The sequence below is a fragment of the Myxocyprinus asiaticus genome, chromosome 4 (genome assembly GCF_019703515.2).
Source record: "Myxocyprinus asiaticus isolate MX2 ecotype Aquarium Trade chromosome 4, UBuf_Myxa_2, whole genome shotgun sequence".
NCBI classification, from domain to species: domain Eukaryota; kingdom Metazoa; phylum Chordata; class Actinopteri; order Cypriniformes; family Catostomidae; genus Myxocyprinus; species Myxocyprinus asiaticus.
The window spans coordinates 29,228,211-29,255,036 of NC_059347.1; the positions used below are offsets into that span (position 1 = coordinate 29,228,211).

The window sequence follows — 26,826 nt, forward strand, 5'->3', positions numbered from 1 at the left end:
ATGTTAGGCAACCTGAAAAGGATATATGTATTATGTAATAATTGAAATAAACTGGATTTCATGTGGTGAATGCTGCTATATTATCAGTTTTATTTTATTATTGTCACAATGTAATGCACAAATGTGCAACTTATGTGTGGGTTGAAATAAGAACCAAATTGTGTAACAATTTTAAGGATAAAATACTTTATTTGCAGAGTTGATTTATGTTCAACAAAGGATTCCATTATAAATAATGTTTATTTATTTCTCAAGAACACAGCACATCCCCAATACCAGTCTGCATGCATTCTTCTCTTTAGCACATAAGTCATTAGATCTGAAAAGTTGATAGTCGCCAATCACTCATGCCAAGAATGGAATCTCACTGGCAGTGGCTGACTGTTGACAGTACATCATATTTGTGGCAGCTGATTACTGCAGCTCCTTAATGCCATTTCCTTATAGATGAAACTCAAGCTACAGTAGCAGATCTATAGCAAAAGCATCTTATATGGTTACATTTGAACGAAATGGAGATTGCAGTACATATTTCAACTGTCCACTGTCCTTTGGGTATGTGCTGCTTCTTTGAACAATCCAAAAAGTGATGGTGTAATTCAGGACAGTAAGGAGCATCCTCTCTAGGGTTTTTTTACATTTCTGGTTTGAATGAAGTCCTCCATCTTCTTCTTAAGGTCACTGAAGTCAAAAACTGTATCGTCTTGCCATGCTTGCAAATACAGCGGTAGTTTTCTGAAAAGCATATGTCCAAAGATACACAAGTATTATAGATTTCCAATGATGTGTGATTTTTATGCGTAAGTTTGTATTTCAACTTTCATACAAGGAAAAAAAGCTGTATGACTTGTCTGATGGCTTACATTGATGTAGGTGTATTTGTGGCATTATGGGCCTCTCTCCAGTGTACTAATGCTTCGTCCTTACGATCAAGCCTCCAAAAGACCTCAGTTAGCCACATCTCAGTATTCTTACAACCTAGTGAAATTTGATTAAGGAAAGTGAAACAGATGTGATCATTTTACTTTGTGAATGTGCTGTTCAGTGGACGGATTACATTTCATGCTAACCAAACACAACATACAAGGCACACAGATTCAATAATAATATTAGAATACAATATTATTAGCACAGATATAATAATAGCACATCCAACTGTTTTGTAAGTACCTGGGCAGATCTGGAGACTGAGATGAAGATCTCTCAGGGCCTCTTTTAATTGACCTTTTTCCAGAAAACAGAGCCCTCTGCCAGCTAGTGCTTGACCTTTCGCTGCGTCCAAAGTCAACATTTTTTCAACCATTGCTTCAGTGTTCCCTAGAGTTTTTTGTTTCCAGTCTAAAAATTTGATGAGACCAAGTGAGCAATAGAAAATAATAACCATTTGCAAATCTAATGTACATTTTAAGCAAATTCATAAATTAAATACGAGAAACAAGGTAAGGAAAACTGTTTACTGCACCATTTGTATCTAGATCCATTATTAATAGACACTCAAAAGAGGAAAACAGGATAACATTGTGTACAGTAGATATATCTGTGAGCAAAAGAAGCAGCCTGCTTTTCCCAAGTATCTTAGTAATGGATGAGCAAAGTAAGACAATTGGTATGACAAGACAATCTTATTAGAACAACGGTCAATCCAGAAATAGTGGAACTGCTTGCCTTTCTGTTTAATAAACACTTTCACCAGTTGGTTAACAGCTCTGGAAGGAAAGAACAAGAAAATATAAAGAAAAACAATGAGACATTGCATAAAACACTGTTTGCTAACACAACTAGGCACTCCATTTTGTACCTTGTAAAATTTGTGATTGCCTCTTTGTTGTCCTTCAGTTTCCAGTGGGCTTGTGCTTGAAGCAGATGGGCTGCACCAGCCCATAACACAAAGTCCACATTTTCGAGAACAATGTCCGAATCTGGACTCACTGTTGTGGATCCAGCTAAATGCAGTCCTGCCATGGGCAGATCAAGTAACAGTCTCTCAGGGATGAAGTCCAGAGTGCTGGTAATGACCTCTTCACAGATCACAAGAGCATCACGATACTTTTGAGCTTTAAACAAAGCAAATGCTGCTTCAAGGTAGACCACTGGGATCCTAGGAAAAGAAGTGCCATCCCCTGTGGATATCTGAAAAACAGACAGGTTGTTGAGGATCAATTACATTGCTTTATATCCTGTATTTCTGAAGTCTGAAAAAGCCAATCAATTCTAAATACTTACAAGCTCTTTGCCCTCTGACTGCAGTGATGCCAGGAGATCAAGATAGTGCTCAACACCATCTGAAATACTAATTGAGACAAAATATATATTTTGTTTAGAAATTTAGTTCTCCACAAAAATGCACTGGCCAGAAACATACTTTACACAAGTACGCAAATGCGAGGGCTTGGGCAGCGCATTGCCAATGTGTGGTCAGGTTGCACATACTTAATGTGTATTCTTGTGTTGATGTGACGGTAACAAACCTCAGTCTTCAAGGGGTGATAGAGTTACCTTCAAAATTTTGAATATCTGTGTTAATATTCAGAGAAGTTGCTATAAATAAATTGACTTTAACTTACTTGGCTCAGCAACATTCTCTTCAAAAAATATTGTTTTTCTGATTAAACGCAATCTTTATTTCTTAAATCCCAAGATCGATCTTTCACTCAACGCGCAACCCTCTACTACAATGAGAGGAAATCACTTGCATTTGCAACCAAATTTCACGCTATGCGACTAAAGTGAATATATTTGGCGACTGGCTGGTATATGTTTACATTTCACTCACCAGTAATTGTGTAGTTTAGCTGTGAAGTGTTCAGCTGCGAGATCCTTTCACAGCGGGTTGAGAGTAAAAAGTTGTTCCACGTAATGTGTGTCCAAGACGAGATCCACGCAACCCATTTGTCATTGAATGCTGTCTCTTTTAATACCCTTTCTGTTCTTTACAGTCAGTTGTTGATCAAAAAGAACTACAAAAAAATCACGTAATTCTAATCATGCATCGCACAGATGAGGTGAAGCCATTTGAGTCCTCTCTAGTTAACATGCGCTCATTTAAAGGCGCTGTTTACAGAAATTAAGTTTTTTGTTAACAGTACCAGTTTTAGCACGTGTTCAACAAATCAATGTAAATACTTGTAAATGTTCCAGCTGTGAGTCTGATGTCATTTCAACTCGCCTTTTCAAGGAAGTGTTTGTAACCTTGAGCCCGGCTGTAACAGCCATTATTAACAGTTCTCTAGCAAATGGAGTTGTACCTGTTAATTTTAAACATGCTGTGGTTCACCCTCTGCTTAAGAAACCCCATCTTGACCCATCTATCCTTAGCAATTTCAGACCTATCTCCAAACTGCCTTTTATTTCAAAGCTCTTAGAGAGAGTTGTGTATCGTCAGTTGAGTTCTTATATTAGTATGTCCAATATTTTAGATACTTTTCAGTCGGGTTTTCGATCAATGCACAGTACAGAAACCGCACTGTTGAAGGTCAGCAATGACCTGTTGCAAGTTCTCGATACTGGTTCGTATGCGGTGCTTGTCTTGTTGGATTTAAGCACTGCATTCAATACAATCGATCATAGTATTCTGTTACATCGGTTGGAAAAGGTGGTGGGTATTCAGGGTGTTGCTCTGCAGTGGTTGGCCTCTTACATTGGGAAGTGAGCATTGGGAAGTTTTCTTCGTCGGTTCCCCTATTATGCGGTGTGCCCCAAGGGTCCATTTTAGGCCCTCTTCTCTTTTCACTTTATATGCTCCGCTTGGGTGCCATTTTTAAGAAATATAAGATCTCCTACCACTGCTATGCTGACGATACACAGTTTTATCTACCAGCTAAAACTGACAGTAGTTATCCTTTGGACGCGCTTTGCGACTGTTTTGAGGAGATCTAACGTTGGATGGCTAATAATTTTTTGCAATTAAATGAAAGCAAAAGCGAAATTCTGATTTTAGGCCCCTCCAGGTCTCCATCTGTTTTTAATTTAGGTTCTCTTTCTGACAGTGTTAAACCTCATGTAAGAAATCTTGGGGTTACATTTGATTCGTCACTAAATTTTGAGAAACAAATCAGTACAGTGGTAAAGGGCAGTTTCTTTCATCTGAGATCGGTTGTGAAATTAAAACAGTTTCTACCCCCGAAAGATTTAGAGACTGTAATCCACGTTCTCATAACATCACGCCCGGACTACTGTAATTCCCTATACTGTGGCCTGCTTCAAATTGCGAACTCTCGCCTGTAAATTGTCCAAAATACTGCAGCGAGACTTCTTACCGGAACAAAAAAAAAGGAGTTAGGTTTTGTGAGGTTTGCTCCTTCACTAGCCAGTTTTAAATCGGCTCTTAAATCTTATTTGTTCTCTCTGGCTTTTGATTAAGATTAGTTTAAGGGTTTTATGTTGAAGTTTTCTGATTGTATTTTATTTAATGTGTTTATATTTTGTACGCTACATGTTTTCCTTTAATGCTTTCTTTTTATATGTTCAACGTTTTATTGTACAGCACTTTGGCGCAACTCTGTTGCTTTTAAATGTGCTATAGAAATAAATTTTGACTTGACCTGACTTGACTAAATAGTACAAATTATGCAATTTAACAATAAATATGCAACAAAAATAATATTAAATATAATATCTTATTTATTGATTGAATACATTTATCTGTTCATAAAAGCCAAAATGTGATCAAAATGATGAAAAAGTAATAAAATATAATTTGTAAAATTTATATTTTCCTAATGTACCTAGTTAAAAAGGTCCCCTGTATAATTAACAGCATTAGCTGGGAGAGAATTAATTTTATATGTAAGCAAAAGGGGCATTATTACTGAAATAAACCCATATGAATCAAATAGAATCGAAATCGAATCGAGAGCTTGTGAACAGGAATAGAATTGAATAGGGAAATCTGTATCAATACCCAATCCTAATTACATATAAGGCATTACGTGGTTTGGCGCCAGAATATTTAGCATAACTTTTAAGACCTTACGAAATAGTTGGACCTCTTAGATCTTCTTGTCGTGAACTGTTAGTTGATCCAAGATCCAGATACAAAACAGCGATAGAGTGGTTGTAGTGAAGGCCCCATGATTATGGAACAGCCTGCCCTGGGAGATTAGATCTGCTGAATCTGTGTCTGTTTTTGAGTCTCATTTAAAAACTTATTTGTATAGCCTTGCTTTTATTATGTGAATGTGTTGTGTTTTACTGTGTGTTTTGATTTTATGTTTTGTGAAGCACTTTGTGCTGAATTGCTAAAAGGTGCTATAAAAATAAAGTTGTTATGAATTATAATGCTATAATTATACTAAATTAAAAAACTGAAAATTTAACAAAAAATTGCTAGATTTATGTTGATAAATAAGATGAAAACTCATCACAGTCTGTGAAAAGGGTCCACTGTGATCTGACAAATTTCGGAACGTGACCTTATTCACAGTAGCGCCATAATTGATTTTTGACAAATTAAAATGAGACTGTAAGGGATAGACTTGTATAAAGCTGTACAAAGCTCCTAGGTTACATCTTACTTTCCTCAACTCATGTTTTTCAACATTTCATCAGCAGAACAATCGAAAATAATTTAAACAACAGTAGAACCATTGAAGAGACTGTACATCTATCACTGACAGCCTCGTTGTCATTCCCATCAAAAATTAAAGATGACGCTATGGTGAATAAGGTCCATGATGCACAAAATCGAGTCTGCAAAGCTAGAAGTGCCTACGTTCACGTACTTGCAGTTGGTACATTTCTGGTTTTATTCTTTATTCAGTTTTGCTGGTCTCGTCCAGTTTTTGGCCTAGTTGTGGTTTCACTTGCCTGCTATTGAGCATACATGTGCGAGCCAAAGAATGCAGAATCAGAGAGGGGGAGGGGACCCTGCTAATGCAGGTCATCTGATCACCAGCAAGCAGCATAGCTGGGGAGACTAGTGAAGCACTAGATGAACTTTTGTCAGACTGCAACTGTATTGCCTGTAATCAATGAAACAGAAAATTGATTTTCTTAAAAATGGCCATATATATTGGTCAATACACTGGTAAAAACAGAAGTTCTACTCTTATATGCTCATATGCTATGCTATGATGCAAAATTAGATGCTGGCACCAGATGTCACTAGGCCAATCATATTGTAATTAATGCTATCTTATTATAAAATTAAATAATAATAATTCCTTACATTTAAATAGCGCTTTTCTAAGCACTCAAAGTGCTTTACATCATAGCAGGGGAATCTCCCCAACCACCACCAGTGTGCAGCATCCACCTGAATGATGCAATGGCAGCAATAGTGTACAGTGATGTTGCCAATTCATATTTTAACTTCTGGTTGCTCTCCAATGAGTGTCCAGGAGCGGAATCAGTTCAGGCTGCCTCTCTTGTGACGTATGCATGCTGGCATGTTCAAATGAAAGCAAAACTTTGTGCACAGCGTTCTCTTGTAAACAAATCGAGCTACACCTCCAGTTGTATCGTGTCTGTTCTGACGTGAACATGCCAGCGTGCTTACGTCACGCGAGAGGCAGCATCAACTGATTCCCCTCATGGACACGCATTGGAGAGCGACCGGAAGAAAACAATTATAGAGAAAAGGACCTAAAATTGATAAGTTTCTCACCCAAAGTGATCGTATTGCTTTAGAAGACATTAATTTAACCACTGGAGTGTATGGATTACTTTTACTATGACTGCCTGTGATTTTAGGAACTTTAAAGTGCTGATCACTATCCACTTGCATTGTATGGACCAACAGAGCTGAGATATTCCCCTAAAATGTTTTGTGTTCAGGAGAAGAAAGAAAGTCATACACATCTGGGATGCATGAGGGTGAGTAAATGAGAGAATTTTCATTTTGGGTGAAAGATGGTGCCTTTTTACAGAATAGCGTCCCCATCACTATACTGGGGTATTAGGACCCACACAGACAGGTGAGCACCCCCTGCTTGCTTCACTAACAACTCTTCCTGCTGCAACCACGGTTTTCCCCAGGAGGTCTCCCAAAGAGATCCTAGCCAGGCTCAACCCTGCTTATCTTCAATGGGTAACCAGGTGAGAGCTGCAGGGTGATATGCTGCTGAAAAAGGTTATAATTATAATTTTTATAAAACAAGGGTTAGTTTGAGAAGAACCATTTACTGAGTAAAGAAGACATAAGGCCTCCATTTCAGCCTTTGGATTAGCAAGCTGTCTGAATACCAGTACACTTTGATAGAGTGCGCTATGGCACGTGAAGTCCACCTCCACAGCTTTCCTGTAACAGTGGAGTGCACAATGTGGCTGGCCCTGCAGGGACATGAGAAACAGAGCCACTGAGAGTGCATGGAGGACTCAAGATTGAAAATGTTTGTTCAGATCCTGACCTACCACACATAAGTCAGTTAATCCGGTGTAATAAACAAACTTGATTAAATTAGTCAAATGTAAGCAGTAGTTGATTCAAGATTTTGTCAGAGGTCTGTTTAGTTCAAAGTTCTGGCTGAGAGTCCTTACTAATGCACTGGAGATACATTTTCCATTGGAGGAGGAATTGTAAAACTGATCGTCTTACCAGCTTAGCAAAACTCTGGCCTGTAAGTGTGTGGATCTGTGCCAAGAGCCTTCTGGGACTTGGGTGGCCTTTAGCCTCCTGAAAAGCTTCAAGGGCCTCTGAGTATTTTTCCTCATTCATTTGTTCCACCCCTGAACCAAGGAACAAATTGTCTTTCTTATTAGGATCAATATTAAGATCACAGATTTACTATATTTAATTGCAGCCCACCTGAAAAATACTATGGACTAAAGAGTAATTTATTGCAGCAGAGATACTGTAAATTATATCTATATCGCTCCCTACCTAAATACTATCTTTTGTACTGCCTAGCTCTTCTACCATTGCATACATAATGTGTGAAAAGAAACATAAAAACCTGAAATGTTGACAATATGATAAAATGCTTGTTATATCTTAAGTCAGACATACTGCACCTTGGGCAATAACGGTGCAGATGTGCAAAAGATCCTTGAGGTCCTTTGCTGCCATGGCAACCATTAGCGAGGAGTCCTCTTCCATGGTCAAAGCAAGGTTTCGTATTACTGTCTGTAGATTCACAGGTGCTGAGAGCTCTTTCTAAAAGGAAATGTGAATGACAGCAGTATAGCAGTCAAAAATGCATTCTTAAACTTCTCATGGACATTTAATAATAATTAATACATTTTGAATTAAATCATTCTTATTTGCCACTTTTTTTTTTTTTTTTTTTGGCCTAATTGCTTATTTAAAGATGTGTGTCATTGTTTCTGGTACTAAAATACTTTGTCCTATTCCAGCTTTATATGCAACTTTTACTAAGCCATTCAATTTGGTTGATTTCCCTGAAAAGTGTAAGCTTTAAGCTGTCTGATATAGCAACATTGGCTCAAACATTTTTTTATTTGTCTCAGTGTGAAACATGGCAGACAGTGGAAGTTTGGAAACAGTCAAAATTTGTAAGCATCATAATGTTTATGCCTGGTGCTGTCTGTGGCACAGAAATTACACACAGTGGCATTAAGCCTTTAAGTCCTATTGTTCACAATACACATAAAATAAAATGACTCAACAAATAGTAAATTGTCACATGCATCCTTTTCATACAATGTCAAATTTCACATTTCAGTAACAATTACCTTGTTATTAGTCTGTTTCAGAAGAGCAAGAATTTTATCTAACTGACACTGCATAAGCCAAAGCATCCACTGGATCAACAGAAGTTTGTGGACATATGGCACAAAGACTGAGGTGCCAAAAGTCTGTAGAACAACCTGCCACAACATAACTGGATCAGAAGTGGGAACCTGAGATCCAACAGCATCTAAAGCTAGACAGAGAAAGAGAGAGTTCGAAAGAGCAAGGTGAAGAGTATGAACATAAAGACATTTAATATAAAATAAAACCATAATAAAACACAATCTTTGGGTTTTACCTCTTAATAAAATATGAGTGAGACTTTCTTCTATCTCACTTGAGATGGAGAAACCCAGTGAGAATAAAAACCTGTTGTATGAAACTGTCATTTCAAGCTTGAGTCGTTCAGTAGCTGCTGGTATGCCTGTGTAAACACAATGGCAATGTGTAAACACGTGTGTAAATACTTGTGACAATGTAACCACCACACATTAAGCCACCAAATGTTACAAATCACAGTACCTTGAATTTTCTGATGCAGTTTGAGGCTTTCTGAATAGCATCGTTTCTGGACATCCTGATTTGGCTCAAGGCTTCGTTCATTTTGCTAAAACAGAAATTCACCCCATGACTGTTAAATCACATTTTACCTGTTCAAACAATTAATCAAATAATATCTATTCATTTTGTTACAGTACCTTCCACCTCGAAATTATGCCGTTATTCTCCTCGCTCCATCGATCAACTAAACAGGGAGTGACAGACATGTCATAAGCTCGACACTTAATGGGTATGAAAGACATTTAATATTTACTGTACAAAACCACAGTCCATTCTGCAGGATCAGAGCACTTCCTGAGGTCTGATTCGAACTTCAACTTTCCCTCCTCTTACGTTAAACAAATGATCAGTGGTACAACGCCACCTGCTGTTTGGGCGTTGTGTCTAGAAGTTGACGTCCCGGCAGCCGAAGTCTCGCGAGAGTTTCATTCGTTGTAACTAATGTTAGGCTTAGGGTTAGGTTTAGTGGTAAGGTTACGGTTAGGGTTAGGTTTAGGGGTATGGGGTATGTATAGGGTTTCTGTAGGACTCCAAATAAACACAGTGTGAACATCGCATGCGGCTCTCGCGAGACTTCCGGTCACCGAAATAATATAACATGAAAACGGTCAACATAGTAGAATGCAGGGTCAAAAGTTAAGGGTGGCTCGGGTCACAAATGCCACTGAAAGTGACAGAAATGACCCCATCATTTGAAATGTGTTTCATAACGAAATCCTCTGTTTTTCTTTTCTTTCTTTCTTTTTTTTTTTTCATTTGTAACATCTGATAAAGGTTTAATATTCAGTTTTAGGCTTATTTATGCATTTTATCGCTTGTTGATGTTAATGAACTGCTTGAATTTAAGTATTAAACTTAAAAGGATGACTCGAAGTATATATTAAAAATGCCCCTGAGAATCAAATGCAGGGGAAATGCTGACCCGTAGTAGTAATGTTAATTTCTGACACTGAATGGTATGAAATAACTTTTTAAATATAGAAAATGTCCTACATGTAGTTTTCACCAGATAATTTAGTGATACAAAAACCTTTACATTTACATTTAAAACCTTTCCGCAAATGAACAATAACACTAGTCACTCACTGATTCAGGAGCTGTCTTTTACTAATAAAAAGGCTACATGTCTACTGTGTGCTGCAAGACAACCTTGCATTGAAGCCAAATCTAGGGTACAACAGGGCTAAAAGGCCAATCTGATACTACCACAGAACTTTCACTTTCTACTTTAAACACCTGTTTGTCAATATGCACTGCAAAGTTTTCCTGATCCATGAGATCATCAGCATTTATTATGAAGAATGTTCAAAGTGGGCTCACGTTGACTGATCCAATTGCAATGGAGATTCATTTAGAATACTTGAGATGTTATGCAATGCCAAATGTTTAAAACGGTACACCCTTTTCTGAGGTAGTTGTTTTGAATAAGCATTATTTTAATTTATTACTCAAAAAAGCATCTTGCTGTCTCAAATTTTTTTGCATTAGTTAATCCCCGCCACCTATTTTTTTTTTTTTGTTTTGTTTTGTTTTTTTTACTCACCATAATACTATTATTATTTATTTTAACACATTTCACATTATGTTTCCCCATCAATATTCAATAAAAACAAATCGATTTTTTCGTTATCGATGCATTTTGTGACCAGAAAAGAGTAAAATTTCCTTATGGTATGCATTTAGCCCCGTTTTACCCTATATGTAGCCTACATTTACACATTTTTATGCTTTGGTTTTATTATTATTATCATTATTAGGGTGGTCTGTTTGTTTGTGCCATGTTTACATATAATGATTGTTTAGAATGAATGCTAATTTATTAGAACGCGACTGTCATCTCTGGATGAATGACTGTGTTGAATCTAAATATTTCACTGCACTATCCAGTATAAGAGTTATTTGGGTCCATATGACTTCTTCCACATGACTCCGCAGTGCTATCTGTCGCCGCATAAACTAGATTCGACGTCATATTCTCTCTCTTTCCTCCCCAAGTCCTCCATCGGAGAGGAGCACAGACCGACCGCAGCAGAGGCCGTCCTAAACTTGGGAGCCAGTCGCCAAAATGGTACGATAGTTTTGTGTGGCAGTGCATCAGGCTCTATTAAAAATGACTCAATTGTTATAGTAAAACATTTTCGTACATTTTGGACTTCACCGATGCATTTCTAGTCATTTATGTAATCTTATTTTATTCTGATATCAATGACGTAATGACAACCTGCTTAGAACATTCTCGCGTTTATGTCAACCTTGAACTTGAATTGCATGCTAAACATTTAAAGACGTCTCTATGACAAAAACCGTTAGGAAAGGGAATGACGCAATGAAATGTTGGCCAAAATATATATATATATTTTTTTCATTTGAAGGGAGATCATAATGAATAAGTCACGACTTCGGTAAGTTTGTCACCTAACCGTTAACGTCGTATAAATATTAACCACTACCGCATGCGGTTAACTCAATCTTTGTTTTATAAACCGCGTTATTTTAGGGATATGGCCCAGCATAGGGCGCTCGCGCATATTGGAATATCATTACCCAGTTATAAATAGCGCGTGCACGCCCACTGTTCTTTTTATGCGCCTATTAAAGTTTCAAGCGCAGAGACTGAGCAAGCCTGAGCATGGGCTGCTGAATTCATATACAGATATAGCAGTGACAGGACCGCTGTGTTATTGTTTTGAGGGGCGAAACACCTCTCGTCAGCCAAAACAAGCTTGTCATTGGCTGGCTGAGTGCATCGCTGGTCAGCGCCTGTGCTGGAGATACTGCAGCACACAGCGGCTCCCCAGTAACTACGCACTTACCGTATGCATGCTGTACTTTAATGCACTCTTATGTGTTATGAAATATTTTTCGAGCAATGATAAAGTCGTTAAATGCTGCTTGGATTGTAAGCATCATAGCTATTATTTCCCTTTATTGAGAAGTTAAATCTACCAGTTCTGCCATTTTGCCTGCAGCATTCTTTTGTTTTGACATCACATAGTGTCTTCCATACACAAACACAATAAAATTTACTCCACAGAGAACAGTTGCCAAACTTGTCTTTGTCCCTCAGGTGAACTTCACAGTAGACCAGATTAGGGAGATTATGGACAAAAAGTCCAACATCAGGAACATGTCTGTGATCGCCCACGTGGACCATGGCAAATCTACTCTCACTGATTCCTTGGTGTGCAAGGCTGGTATTATTGCTTCTGCACGTGCAGGAGAGACCAGATTCACTGACACCAGAAAAGATGAACAGGAGAGATGTATCACCATAAAGTCAACGTAGGTATTTGTTTTAAATGTCAAAATAATTTTTTATTTTAATTTCTTATTCCTGTTTGATTTAATGAGAGATAGGGTACAATGGGGCTAAAGACACGCCTTAAGGAAAATGTGCTTTTTTTCTGGCCAAAAAGTGTATCAACATTGAAAATTATTTATTTTTAATGAATATTTTTTATTTATTAATTTATTTATTTGGATTTTTCCCCTGTTTCTCCCAATTTGGAATGCCCATTTCCCAATGTGCTTTTAAGTACTCGTCATTGTGTAGTGATTCGCCTCAGTCCGGGTGGTGGAGGGATGAATCCCAGTTGCCTCCGCGTCTGAGACCGTCAACCCATGCATCTTATCACATGGCTTGTTGAGCGTGTTGCCACCGAGACATAGCATGTGTGGAGGCTTCACGCCATCCACCGCGGCAACCACGGTCAACTCACCATGTGCCCCACCGAGAATGAACCACATTATAGCGACCACGAGGAGTTTACCCCATGTGACTCTACCCTCCCTAGCAACCGGGCCAATTTGGTTGCTTAGGAGACCTGGCTGGAGTCACTCAGCACGCTGTGGGAACTAGCGAACTCCAGGGGTGATAGCCAGCGTCTTTACCACTGAGCTACCCAGACCCCGCATTTTTAATGAATATTGATGGAAAAACATAATTGAAAAAGCAAGATGCTTTTTTTTTTTTATTTTTTATTTTTATTTTTTATTTTTTTTTGAGTAACAAATTAAGAATATAGCTGCAAGCAGCGATGAAGGGCCCAAGCACAACTGGTCCATTTCCACCGAGTGGTTTTTGGAAAACAATGCAAGGTGGACATGCATTTGGCATTTGACATTATTCTAAACAGTTTTGAAGCAATTTGAGTAAATATAAGAGGACTATTTTAAAGTCTGTTGTGAGAGCCACACTTCCTGCTGCCAAGTGGTGGTGCTATGACTGTGATCCATAATAGCCGCATTAATGTTCTCAGCCCTCATTACCAAACATACAGCTGAATTTTCATCAAAATCACACAATGCACACAGAAGATATAAGGCTCTTCCTGTTTTCCGTTTTCCACCATAAATGTATTACCGTTCAAAATATCAAAAATCCATTCGCAATTTAGCATCTAAAATGTCTTGGCATGATGTTGCACAAATTTGGTGCCAGTCACATGAATCCCCTAGGAGGAGCATTTAAAAGTTTAGAGTATGCGATTTTCAGAAAATCCAAAATGGCCGACTTCCTGTTGGGTGGAGCTGTTGACTATATTTTTGAAAGTTGTCCGGTTTAATGAGAACAATATATGAACCAAGTTTGGTGACTGTAGGTGAAACTGACCCCACCACTTTAGTCAAAAGGTGACGCTACAGAGCCCCCCCTACACGCCCATACAGTAACTTTTGCCCATACAAAATGACCAAGAACTCTGATGTATGTGCCGAATGTCATGAAAATGTAAGCATGCCAAGTGCCTCAAAACACCCAATATATGAAGAAAGGAATAATAATATTTAATGTGTTTCCATGGCAACAGTATTTAAGATATCAAATATCCCTTTACAATTTACATCAGCAGTGTCTTGACATTATTCTAAAGAATTTTGAAGCTTTTGCCCAGCCCTAATGGCCAACGATTCTGATGTGTGTGCAAAGTTTCATGAAATTTTAAGCATGCCAAGTGCCTCAAAAACACCCAAATATAGGAACAAAGGAATAATAACAAATATAGCTGCAAGCAGCGATGACGGGCCCAAACACCATGGGTCCTTTTCCACTCGGTGGCTTTTGGAAAACAATGCATGATGGACACAGCAACAACTCAACATTAATGTAAACTTTGACCCTAATCATACAATGAGTAATAGATATATGCCACCATTCGAGTTCACTCTCCGTCTCTGTAGTGGATGTAACCCAATCCTTCTGACGGGTGAATATCCGTAAAGCCACGGGTCCAGACGGCATTCCGGGCCACATCATCAGAGCGTGCGTGAACCAACTGGCTGGTGTTTTTACAGAAATTTTCATCCTTTCCCTCTCCTTGTTTGTGGTCCCCACATGCTTTAAAACGTCCACCATTGTGCCTGTACCAAAGCAATCCAAAATCACTTGCTTAAATGATTGGCATCCTGTTGCGCTCATCCCCATCATCAGCAAATGCTTTGAGAGGCTAATCAGAGATTACATCTGCTCTGTGCTGCCTGCCTCACTGGACTCACTGCAGTTTGCTTACCGCAACAACCGCTCCACTGATGATGCTATTGCATCTACACTACACACTGCTCCTACCTGGAAAAAAGGAACACATATGTGAGAATGCTGTTTGTAGACTACAGCTGAGCATTCAACACCATAGTGCCCTCCAAGCTTGATGTGAAACTCTTGGCTTTGGGCTTAAACAGCTCGCTGTGCAGCTGGATCCTGGACTTCCTGTCAGGTAGACGCCAGGTGGTTAGAATGGGCAGCAACATCTCCTCATCACTGACCCTCAACACTGGAGCCCCATAGGGCTGTATTCTCAGCCCATTCCTGTATTCCCTGTACACACATGAATGTGTGGCAACACACAGCTCCAATGCCATCATTAAGTTTGCTGATGATACGACGGTGGTAGGTCTGATCACTGACAATGATGAAACAGCCTACAGAGAGGATGTGCACACTCTGACACGCTGGTGTCAGGAGCACAACCTCTCCCTCAATGTCAGTAAGACCAAGGAGCTTGTGGCGGACTTCAGGAGAAAATACAGAGAACACAACCCCATCACCATCAATGGAGCACCAGTGGAGAGAGTCAGCAGCTTCAAGTTCCACAGTGTCCACATCACTGAGGAACTCACATTGTCCGTCCACACTGAGGCCATTGTGAAGAAGGCTCACCAGCACCTCTTCTTCCTGAGACGGCTGAGGAAGTTTGGAATGAACCGCCACATCCTCACACGGTTCTACACCAGCACTGTAGAGAGCATCCTGACTGGCTGCATCACCGCCTGGTACGGCAACAGCACTACCCTCAACCGCAAAGCCCTGCAAAGGGTGGTGCAAACTGCCAGACACATCATCGGAGGTGAGCTTCCCTCCCTCCAGGACATATACACCAGGCAGTGTGTGAAAAAAGCTCGGAGGATTATCAGAGACTCCAGCCACCCAAGCCATGGGCTGTTCTCACTGCTACCATCAGACAGGCGGTATCGCAGCATCAGGACCCGCACCAACCGACTCCATGACAGCTTCTTCCCCCAAGCAATCAGACTTTTGAACTCTTGATCTCTCACGATCAATATACATCAGCACTGCACTTTAATAATCTCACACTGGACTGTCATAAATTATATTCTTTCTTAACAACACACTGGCAACTGACTATCAACTGACAGCCTAAATGTCAATACAGCACAATACTGTATATTTTATATATACTATTTTTTATTGTATACTGTGTATTCTATATTGTGTGTATGTGCATTCTATATTGTGTGTATTGCATACTGTACATTGTATATTATTATTTGTATATTGTTTTGTGTATAATTATGTGTATATTAGATATGTAAATTGTGTTGTGTAAATCTGATGCTTATTGTAAATTGGTATATGTCTCATCACTGTCATGACTGCTATGTTGCTCGGAACTGCACCCAAGACTTTCACCCACTGTTGCACTTGTGTATATGAGTGACAATAAAGTGATTTGATTTGATTTGATTTTTTCTCTGTTCACTGTCAAAATAAATGAAGTACATTAACTTTGAGTCTGCATTCGTTATTCATATGCACAACTGTTTAAATAGCCTCTAAATTAATGATGGGCAAATGAGGACATAAATTAGGTTAGAATACTGCATGTCCGCCCATAGAATAATTATTAAAAGCAAAAATTGCCAACTGGTTACCAACAAACAACTATTGATCCATGACGTTGCCACAACGTCGTCATGACGGACTGGCACCGTTGAAGTTACGTTGTGGTAACGAATCCAGGAATTTCACTTTTTCGGTTGTCACAATGTAATCAGTTACATTGCCACGATGAAAGATTGGTCATCAAATTACAGTGCATTTAGGAAATAGCCACGTGATTTGGCTAGCTGGTATAACAAAATGACTGAATTTGCTGCGGCCTTTCTCAAATTTTGCAATGCAACTTGCTGCATTTTTTGGGGATCGTAACAGCTGATCCACTACGAGAAGTGAGAATTGTCCGACTTGACAGCTCTTATTTCATTCCTCCCCAGACTGCACCAGCCTGCTCTCATCTACTTTCAAGCAAGGGCGTTTGACATCTCAAACAAGCCTAACATGAGGTCCACTGATGAAAATAGACTCAACCATTTTATCCAAAACATAAAAAACTGGGTAACTGAGGAAAAAACCCCGACTGATCCTCCATTTTTATGTTATCATGTAAACAAAAATGTCTAATTTAAATAAAATATCAATACTTATAAATTTTTATGCTATCAAAATTGATCGCTGTGTCCGAAATCGTTCACTCATTCACTATTTTCTATATGGTGAATGGCAGTGAGTGAACAAAATGAGTGAGTGAATTCGACGCTGATGTATACACCGAGCATCGGAGCTTGGGGCTGTCGCAGAAATGTCACATATGAACTTTTAAATTCTTGGGTCTGGTTGCATAAAGCACCTTAAGTGTAATTTTCCCTTAAGAACGCCCTAAAGTTTCCCTTAAATTTAAAGGAGTTGCAGAAAATAACCATACAGTGTTATTTAAAGGGTTTATAAGTAAAACGTCATAATCCCTTTCGGTTTCCCTTAAGTATTTATTTTTTACTTAAGAATGCCCTTAAAACATGTTACGTGTTGCATAAAGCCCCTTAAGTGCCATTTTCTAAGTAAACCTTAAGGTTGGAAAGTTAAAGGGTTTAAAAAAACAAGATGGCTTAGTTTATAGAACAAATTGAAGAGTACAGTAGGTAAAGGCAATTTATTTCACGATAGAAAAACTATTGCAGGAGTACATATTTGACGTCACATAATATGAGAAATCGCCATCAAGCTGGAGGGCGATCTAATAGGAACACACACACAGAAATGTGCTTAATATTTTCTGCTCTCTGCATCTTTATTAATTGTTTAAATGGATGCATTAAATCATGACGCAAGTTCATTTGTGATATATCGCGAATATGTATATAGGCTATATATCTTTCAGTCTTACTGACCACCACTAATTTTCGCAATTTAAATCAGTTGCAATCAGTTCTCTGCACAGTTATACAAGCATCTAAATGTCTTGCACCACCGTCCACCCCTTACCTGACACAGTCATTACAATTCAAAGGTGTCTTTCTCAAGAGGGCTCTTACTGGCTGTAAAAGCAGAATACTTTATTAATTTTTCTGCATGCAAAATTCAGGATGTTTTTTTCTTACTCAAAAAAGTGTTTGAATCTATTCATTTCCAGTATTGTACATCATACAAATGGAAATCTGCTTGTGTTTCCTCCAGAAATTAGTTTAAAAAAAAAAATATTTATGCTGTAATCACAAACGACTGAGTTGTCGAGTGACAACGCTCCCCTCGTGCATTTATTTGCCGCTTCAGGTCGGACAATAAAACAATGCCACTCAACCTAAAATTTGGAACAGAAAGGGCTTTGGGTTTCTTGTATTTTTACATTTCATTTCATATTTTTATTATTTTTTTATTTATATAAAAAGTAAAACGTTTGTGCAGTACATTTTCATTACAATAAACTTAAACTTCTATAGCTTTTTTTATTTCACTTTAAAAACTGCTATGGCAACCGTATTTAAGATTTAAAATATCCCTTTACAATTTTACATCAGCAGTGTCTCATTATTCTAAAGAATTTTGAAGCAATTCACGTAAACACAAGAGGACTATTTCAAAGTTGGATAAAATTACCTTACTTCCTGCTGCCAGTTGGTGGCACTATGACTGTGACCCATAATAGCATCATTACAGTGATCAGCCCCCATTACCAAACATACAGCTGAATTTTCATCAAAATCATACCATGCACACAGAAGATATAAGGATCTTGCTGTTTCACATTTTTGCCCTTAATTTATTGTCGCCATGGCAACACCGTTCGATATATCAAAAATCTGATCGCAATTTAGCATCTTCAATGTCTTAGCATAATGTTGCCTAAATTTGGTGACAGTCACATGATTCCCCCATGACTGTAATTTCGAAAGTTGTCCGGCTTGATGAGAACAATATATGTAGCAAATTTGGTGACCGTAGAAGAAACTGACCCCACCACTTTTGTCAAAAGGTGGCGCTACAGAGCTCCCCAGCCACGCCCATGTGTTAACTTTTGCCCAGGCCTAATGGCCGACAACTCTGATGTGTGTGCAAAATATCATGAACATTTAAGCATGCCAAGTACCTCAAAAACATGTGAATATACATAAAAAGGAATAATGACATTTAATGCATTGCCATGGCAACACTATTTAAAATATCAATAATCCCTTCAGAATTTTAAATCTACACTGTCTTGACATTATTCTAAAAAAATTTGAAGCAATTTAGGAAAACATAAGAGGGATATTTCAAAGTCTGTTAAACGTGCCACACTTCCTTCCGCCAGTTGGTGGCGCTACGACCGTTACCCAAAATAGCCACATTAATGTGATCAGCCCACAAGGCAAAACATTTGGCTCAATTTTGATGTAAATCACACGATGCACGCAGAAGATATAAGACACTTCCTTTTCCCATTTATTTATGTTAGTTTATTGCGTCGCCATGGCAACACCATTCGAGATATCAAAAATAATTTTGCAATTTAGCATCATCAATGTCTTGGCATGATGTTGCCCACATTTGGTACCTGTAACATGAAATCCGTAGGAGGAGAATTTCAAATTCAAGAGCATGCATTTTTCAAACAATCCAAAATGACCCACTTCCTGTTGAGTGGAGCTTATGACTGTCAGTGTGAAAGTTGTCCAGCTTGATGAGATCTATATGTGTACAAAGTTTGGTGACTGTAGCTCAAAAGGGATGTGCTTCAGAGTCCCCCGAACATGCCCATCTTCTAGGTGGCACTACAGAGTCCCCCCTGCAACTTTGCCCAGCCCTAATGGCCGATGACTCTGATGTGTGTGCAAACTTTCAAGAGTTTTCACGCATTTTAAGTACCCCAAAAGTACCGAAAACCTTGAAAAGAAGAAGAGGAATCCTTAGAAGAACAATAGGGTCTCTGCACTTTCAGTGCTTGGGCCCTAATAATCCTTAGAAGAACATCAGTGTCTCTGCACTTTCAGTGCTTTGGCCCTAATAATAATAATCCTTAGAAGAACAATAGTGCCTCTGCACTTTCATTGCTTGGGCCCTATTCCTGTTAATTTAAATCACATTTGACATTTTATAACTTAAGTATTCTAAAGACAAATGAATCTCCATTTTGATTGGATCAGTCAATGCGAGCAATAATTTCTGGTATTCTCATTAGCTACATAAATTTGCAACATTTAAATAAAATGTTAAATATTAGATCAAACTACCTCAATTTATAGACATTACACGTAATGATCTCATAAATCAGGACAATTTTGCAGTGCATAGTGACAAACAGGTGTTTAGAAAAGTTGTATATTGTATATAGTTGTGTGGTATTATTTGTTGATTTTTTGTGTTTTGGGAGAAAATTAAATCAAATAGGCATAGACATGTATGTACAGACTGAATTTGTCAGCAGGGTATAGAATTTTAAAGTTACAGATTCTTATACAGATTTAGATTTTACTAAGGGGATAGTTTGTATATATACCAGCCAATTTACCAGCATGGCTTGAAATATATTTTCCCCCTACAGAGCCATCTCTCTATATTATGAGCTCCAAGAAAATGACTTAGCCTTTATCAAGCAGTGCAAGGATGGTTCTGGCTTCCTCATAAACCTGATTGACTCACCAGGACACGTTGACTTCTCCTCTGAGGTGACGGCAGCTCTTAGAGTTACAGATGGTGCCCTTGTAGTGGTAGACTGTGTATCAGGTAGGGCAACATTTGCATGGCACATTAACCTTAATAGGTACCTAATTTTTTTCAGAATTTCACATTCACAATGCTTTTTATCTAAATAAAGCATTATATACATTCACAGTCATGTATAATTAGATTTTGAAGGCAATATTTATAATCATGCAAACATAAGCGCCCACCAGACTATTTGTTGTAGCAAATAACCAAACCTGTGGGAAAAGATGTTCTAAATTTGCTTCGTTCCACAGGTGTGTGTGTGCAGACTGAAACTGTCTTGAGACAAGCCATTGCAGAGCGTATCAAGCCTGTCTTGATGATGAACAAGATGGACCGTGCTCTCCTTGAGCTGCAGCTGGAACCCGATGAGCTTTACCAAACTTTCCAGCGGATTGTGGAGAATGTGAATGTCATCATCTCAACCTACGGTGAAGGAGAGCATGGACCAATGGGAAACATTATGGTAGATCACTCATGCTGGAATCTGAATTTTAATAGGAAAACAAGAAATTTCGATAACACTTTCCAGTAAGGTTCCATTTGTTAACATTAGTTAATGCATTAGGGATTATGAACTAACAATGAACAAGGTATTTTTTTTACTGCATTTAGTAATCTTGGTTTTTGTTAGAAAAATACAATTGTTCATTTTTAGCTCATGTTAGTTAATAATGCATTAAACAATGAATAACATATATACATTTTCATTTTAAAAATGTACACTATATGTTGAAATTAACATTAACCAAGATTAATAAATGCTTTAAAAGTATTTTTCATTGTTAATGAAACCTTTTTGTAAAGTGTTACTGAAATATCTTCATTTTTCACAGTTTTGACAGAAAAGTGAACAGAGGAGAGCATTTGTTTTATTTATCTGTTTCTCTCTCCTTTAGGTGGATCCTGTGGTTGGGACTGTGGGATTTGGTTCAGGCCTCCATGGCTGGGCTTTTACTCTGAAGCAGTTTGCTGAGATGTATGTTGCCAAGTTTGCTGCTAAAGGAGATAAGAAGAAAGCAGACCTCTCTCCAGCAGAACGTGCCAGGAAAGTGGAAGAGATGATGAAAAAGCTTTGGGGAGATAAGTAAGCATCTTGTATTGTAAAGAAGAACATTGGAACACAATGACAGTATGAATTACTCATGTGATATCTCTTCATCTATCTGTGTGTATGTATACTCCTTTTAATTCAAGGCCTTCTTCTCCAGGTACTTTGATCCTTCCTGTGGAAAATTCAGCAAATCAGCAACAAATGCAGATGGCAATAAGTTGCCTCGTACTTTCTCCCAACTTGTCTTGGATCCAATCTTTAAAGTGTGCCTTTAAATCAATCCCTTCTTGTCAATATCTGGTTCATCTTTCAGTAGCAACCTTGAAAATGTATCTCCAACTTGAACTCTTTACACAGGTTTTTGATGCCATAATGAATTTCAAAAAAGAAGAGACCCAGAAATTGATTGACAAACTTGAAGTAAAGCTTGATGTGGAGGACAAAGAAAAAGAAGGAAAACCTCTTCTTAAGGTAAAAGTAATGATATAGATCAGGGCTTGGGGCCAAGTTTATATTTATATATTATATATACTGTTTATATATATATATACACACACACACACACACACACACACAGAACATATAATTTATAAATATGTATATATATATTATTTAACTTTGTTTAAATAACTTTTAAGATTATTTATAAAAATTATTAATTATCTTTAAAAAAAAAAGTATCATATATTATCATATTTTATCAACTTTGTACACAAAATATTTCGACATGACTGAGAGCAACTTGCAGAAAATCACATATTCATTCAGCCCCTCCGAGTAATTCACTGAAGGATTCGTCAAACTGATTCTAAACGAGAACTCATGAGCTGGTGAATCACTGTTTTAAAAGTAACGGCTCATTAGAGTCATTTAGTCATGAATCGGACTAAACCAGTCACCGTGTTTGTTGTTGAGTACAGCCAATGAACACAACGCAATAGAAAGGCGCGCTGTTTTGGTGTTATTTCACGGTGCATGCTTTTTTATGTCATCACATTCAATTCAGACTGCAATCTCATAACTTGGGTAAAATATAATTTCTTTAGTGATGCTGGTAGTGCAGCGGTGGAGCAAAGGAACATTGGAGTAGGAAAATTGAAAGATGCTGTTTTCATAGCTAACACTGGGGTAAAAATATACAAAATGTGAATGCCCAATTTCACCAGCCACTTTGATTTTCTTTTACCAGCTCCTTTGGTTATTCATAAAGGTATATAAAACACCACTTCTGAAGCTGTAGTGAATGACAATTCATTAATGTCGCTGCATGTCATTTGCTTTGTATGGTTATGTATTCAGCCACAAATGTTTGGAATTAAGCAATGTTGCATTCACAAAGCGTTTAAACGTGAACTGCTCTGTGGAAATCAAGCGAAATAAACTTAGAGCACCTCCTGAGATGGTCTGAAATAATTTGCAGCATTCTCATGGACGACACTGTTCTTGCAGTTGCAAACTATTTTCAGATGATGATTGAAACAGCAGAAGCAGTGAGCACCCTGCAAGCGTGTGTTCCATGAGAAGCGCTGTGCTAAAGGGCAGCAGAGTGCCTCTGAATACACAGCGAATCAACAGCTTTTCTTTCGTCTGTTCTTCAGAATATAATCATGTGTGTCTCTTCAAGCACCCACAGGCTGTATGTTTGACACCCCTGATATAGATGTTTCACCAAGAACAAAGTTAATTTTCATTGAATAATTAATGAAAGTCCATACTGGTCTAATTAATGCATGGTTGTACCATGTTTCCAGGCTGTGATGCGCCGCTGGTTACCTGCAGGTGAAGCTTTACTCCAGATGATTACCATCCATCTTCCCTCTCCCGTCACAGCCCAGAAGTACCGCTGTGAACTGCTGTATGAGGGTCCTGGTGATGATGAAGCTGCCATGGGTTAGTCACAACATTATGACAGGTTTCACACTTCAAGGAGATTTACCTTGTTGGCAAACTTTGTCAGCTTCCTCCTTTGACTTTCCAGGGATCAAGAACTGTGATCCTAAAGCTCCTCTCATGATGTACATCTCCAAGATGGTGCCAACAACTGACAAGGGTAGATTCTATGCCTTTGGTCGTGTCTTCTCTGGTGTTGTTGCTACTGGGCAGAAGGTGCGCATCATGGGCCCGAACTTCACACCAGGAAAGAAAGAGGACTTGTACTTAAAGCCAATCCAAAGGTTTGCTGCCATCGGTTACACACATAATGCTTCCTCATCGATCCTCAGAGATTTGATTATATGATCATTACTCATGTCCTCCTCAGAACTATCCTGATGATGGGTCGCTATGTAGAGCCCATTGAAGATGTTCCATGTGGGAACATTGTTGGTTTGGTTGGGGTCGATCAGTTCCTGGTTAAGACCGGCACCATCACCACCTTTGAAAATGCTCACAACATGCGTGTTATGAAGTTCAGCGTTAGTCCTGTGGTGAGAGTTGCTGTGGAAGCCAAGAACCCAGCTGATCTGCCAAAGTTGGTGGAGGGCCTCAAACGTCTAGCCAAGTCTGATCCTATGGTTCAGGTGAGCATCTTGTATAGGTTAACCCATTGTTGCGGTACAAACAAAATAAAAGATCAAAAGCTGCATAAATCTGGCTCACTCAAATTACTTATAACATAAAATTCATACACTAGATCTTTAATCTTCCTGAAAACAGAGATATGCATTTCTTTTCTAATACTTCAAAGAGTGTGTTCATGATGAATTTGTCATCTGCATTTTGCCAGTGTATCATTGAAGAGTCTGGCGAGCACATAGTGGCGGGTGCTGGAGAGCTCCATCTGGAAATTTGCTTGAAAGACCTTGAGGAAGATCATGCTTGCATCCCTCTGAAGGTAACACTTCGATGACTCATCACTGATGAGCATGCAGATATTTTTTATCGTGTTCTTACTTTCTTTTTTGCTAACAGCTTCGGCTCTTTTTTTTTTTTTTTTTCCAGAAATCAGACCCAGTTGTGTCATATCGTGAAACAGTGAGTGATGAATCAGACCAGGTTTGCTTGTCCAAGTCTCCCAACAAGCACAATCGTCTGTACATGAAGGCTCGGCCTTTCCCAGATGGCTTGGCTGAGGACATTGATAAGGGTGATGTAACCTCTCGGCAAGAGCTCAAACAGAGAGCTCGCTACCTGGCTGAAAAATACGAATGGGAGGTTGCAGAGGCCCGTAAGATATGGTGCTTTGGACCAGATGGCACAGGACCCAACATCCTTGTGGATATCACAAAGGGAGTTCAATATTTGAATGAGATAAAGGACAGTGTAGTGGCTGGTTTCCAGTGGGCAACTAAAGAAGTGAGTAAAGACTGACATACACCGATCAGCCACAACATTAAAACCACCTGCCTAATATTGTGTAGGTCCCCTTCGTGCCACCAAAACAGTGGCAATCCACATCTCAGAATAGCATTCTGAGATGCTAATCTTCTCACCACAATTGTACAGTACGGTTATCTGAGTTACCATAGACTGTCTGTTCGATCCAGTATGGCCATTCTGTTGACCTCTCTCATCAACAAGACATTTCCATCAGCAGAACTGCCACTCACTGGATGTTTTTTGTTTTTGGCACCATTCAGAGTAAATTCTAGAGACTGTTGTGTGTGAAAATTCCAGGAGATCAGCAGTAACAGAAATACTCAAACCAGCCCCTCTGGCACCAACAATCATCCATGCGATTATCTAATCAGCCAATCATGTGGCAGCAGTGCAGCGCATAAAATCAGATACGGGTCAGGAGCTTCAGTTAATATTCACATCTACCATCAGAATGGGGGAAAAATGTGATCTCAGTGATTTGGACCGTGGCATGATTGTTTGAGTATTTCTGTAACTGCTGATCTCCTGGGATTTTCATGCACAACAGTCTCTAGAGTTTACTCCGAATGGTGCCGAAATCAAAAAACATCCAGTGAGCGGCAGTTCTGTGGATGGAAAAACCTTGTTGATGAGAGAGGTCAACAGAAAATGACCAGACTGGTTCGAACTGACAAGGTCTACGGTAACTCAGATAACCGCTCAGTACAATTATGGTAAGAATAGCATCTCAGAATGCTATTCTGAGATGCGGGTTGGTGCAGTTTTGGTGGCACGAGGGGGACCTACACAATATTAAGCAGTTGGTTTTAATGTTGTGGCTGATTGGTGAATATACTGTAATATATTCTTCAACATTGCTACATAGTTCAGTTTAGATCACGACCAAATTAAGATTTTTCATAATGAGATTTTTAAGAGACTCTTTTGCGTTACATTACTAGGGTGCTCTCTGTGAAGAGAATATGCGAGCAACCAGATTTGACATTCATGATGTCACCCTTCATGCCGATGCCATCCACAGAGGTGGTGGTCAGATCATTCCTACAGCCCGTAGGGTTCTGTATGCTTCTGTGCTCACCGCTCAGCCAAGACTCATGGAGCCCATTTACCTGGTTGAAATTCAGGTACATATGGTGGATTCGTTTTAATAGAAATGAGAGAATACAATCTAAATCTGGACGACACTAAAATATGAGCTTTTTCCCTCCAGTGCCCAGAGCAGGTTGTTGGTGGCATCTACGGTGTGCTGAACAGAAAAAGAGGCCATGTCTTTGAGGAGTCCCAAGTGGCAGGGACACCTATATTTGTTGTGAAGGCATACCTGCCTGTAAATGAATCATTTGGTGAGACTCTTTCAGACTTGAAGCAACTTGGTATCTTTTTCATGTTTGTTCAAAATGATAGCAGTAGGGCATCAAAGGTTTATCATTTTTGTCTCCAATAATTAATACGTTGGTAAATTAAAAACAAAGTTGTTATTGCAGTGTAATAACAGAAAAGTAGAATTAAAACATTATTAATCTTATGCTTTCATTTGATTGTTTTGCATTTGTTTCTGTACAGGTTTCACAGCAGACCTGCGGTCTAACACAGGTGGACAGGCCTTCCCTCAGTGCGTGTTTGACCACTGGCAGATTTTGCCAGGTGACCCCTATGATATAAACAGCAAACCTAGCCTGGTTGTTGCAGAGACCCGTAAGCGTAAAGGTCTGAAGGAGGGCATTCCAGCATTGGACAACTTCCTGGACAAACTATAAATTGCTATGGATTGTCCAGATTGTGACTGAAGCTATTCATCTTACAATGTTAAATAACACAGTCATGATTCTGAAGTGTATGGAATAATGTTTACACTGAAAATCTTATCTTATTTGAAATGTTAAAAGCTGTACAATCTTGCAGCAAATAAAATTTTAGCACACTCAACTTGTGTTGATTTATCCAGATACATGATTCAGAAAATACAGCCAATACAGTGAAACACCACAAAAGTATGAACTTAATCGTTAA

General features: G+C 38.7%; 2 protein-coding genes across 4 annotated transcripts; one reads left to right on the plus strand and one right to left on the minus strand.

The window, feature by feature from the left end:
• Positions 1–170: 170 nt before the first annotated feature.
• Positions 171–9,508, minus strand: fancg (FA complementation group G). 3 transcript variants are annotated; one of them, XM_051687209.1, is made up of 15 exons: positions 9,328–9,508; positions 9,152–9,236; positions 8,928–9,053; positions 8,632–8,822; positions 7,951–8,092; positions 7,535–7,665; positions 7,123–7,269; positions 6,167–6,253; positions 5,806–5,960; positions 2,224–2,290; positions 1,799–2,130; positions 1,666–1,706; positions 1,171–1,338; positions 864–978; positions 171–735 (listed from the first exon to the last, which is right to left on the minus strand). In XM_051687209.1, exons 1-15 carry the CDS (start codon positions 9,430–9,432, stop codon positions 624–626), a joined length of 2,004 nt encoding a protein of 667 aa, XP_051543169.1. In that variant the 5' UTR covers positions 9,433–9,508; the 3' UTR covers positions 171–623. The 3 variants fall into 3 exon arrangements, with proteins under 3 accessions (XP_051543169.1, XP_051543177.1, XP_051543183.1); XM_051687217.1 differs by lacking the exon at positions 6,167–6,253; XM_051687223.1 differs by lacking the exons at positions 6,167–6,253; positions 7,123–7,269.
• A 1,625-nt stretch (positions 9,509–11,133) lies between these two features.
• LOC127434429 (elongation factor 2-like) lies at positions 11,134–26,742 on the plus strand. The gene is made up of 15 exons (XM_051687182.1): positions 11,134–11,258; positions 12,258–12,472; positions 20,281–20,462; positions 20,699–20,910; positions 21,344–21,531; positions 21,656–21,761; positions 21,856–21,969; positions 23,250–23,388; positions 23,477–23,672; positions 23,759–24,017; positions 24,224–24,331; positions 24,439–24,792; positions 25,758–25,940; positions 26,027–26,159; positions 26,380–26,742. The coding sequence occupies exons 1-15, from the start codon at positions 11,256–11,258 to the stop codon at positions 26,571–26,573; spliced, it is 2,586 nt and encodes an 861-aa protein (XP_051543142.1). The 5' UTR covers positions 11,134–11,255; the 3' UTR covers positions 26,574–26,742.
• Positions 26,743–26,826: the final 84 nt, after the last annotated feature.

Bases quoted from the DNA above. Each gene is read 5' to 3' on its own strand.
- fancg (XM_051687209.1), bottom strand. From the start codon at position 9,432: ATGTCTTTCATACCCATTAAGTGTCGAGCTTATGACATGTCTGTCACT. The intron at 9,237-9,327 runs GTACTGTAACAA...TTTCTGTTTTAG, and splicing joins GCATAATTTCGAGGTGGAAG to CAAAATGAACGAAGCCTTGA. The intron at 1,707-1,798 runs GTACAAAATGGA...CTTTCCTTCCAG, and splicing joins GCAATCACAAATTTTACAAG to AGCTGTTAACCAACTGGTGA.
- LOC127434429 (XM_051687182.1), top strand. The intron at 21,532-21,655 runs GTAAGCATCTTG...CTTCTTCTCCAG, and splicing joins AAAAAGCTTTGGGGAGATAA to GTACTTTGATCCTTCCTGTG. The intron at 24,793-25,757 runs GTGAGTAAAGAC...TTACATTACTAG, and splicing joins TCCAGTGGGCAACTAAAGAA to GGTGCTCTCTGTGAAGAGAA.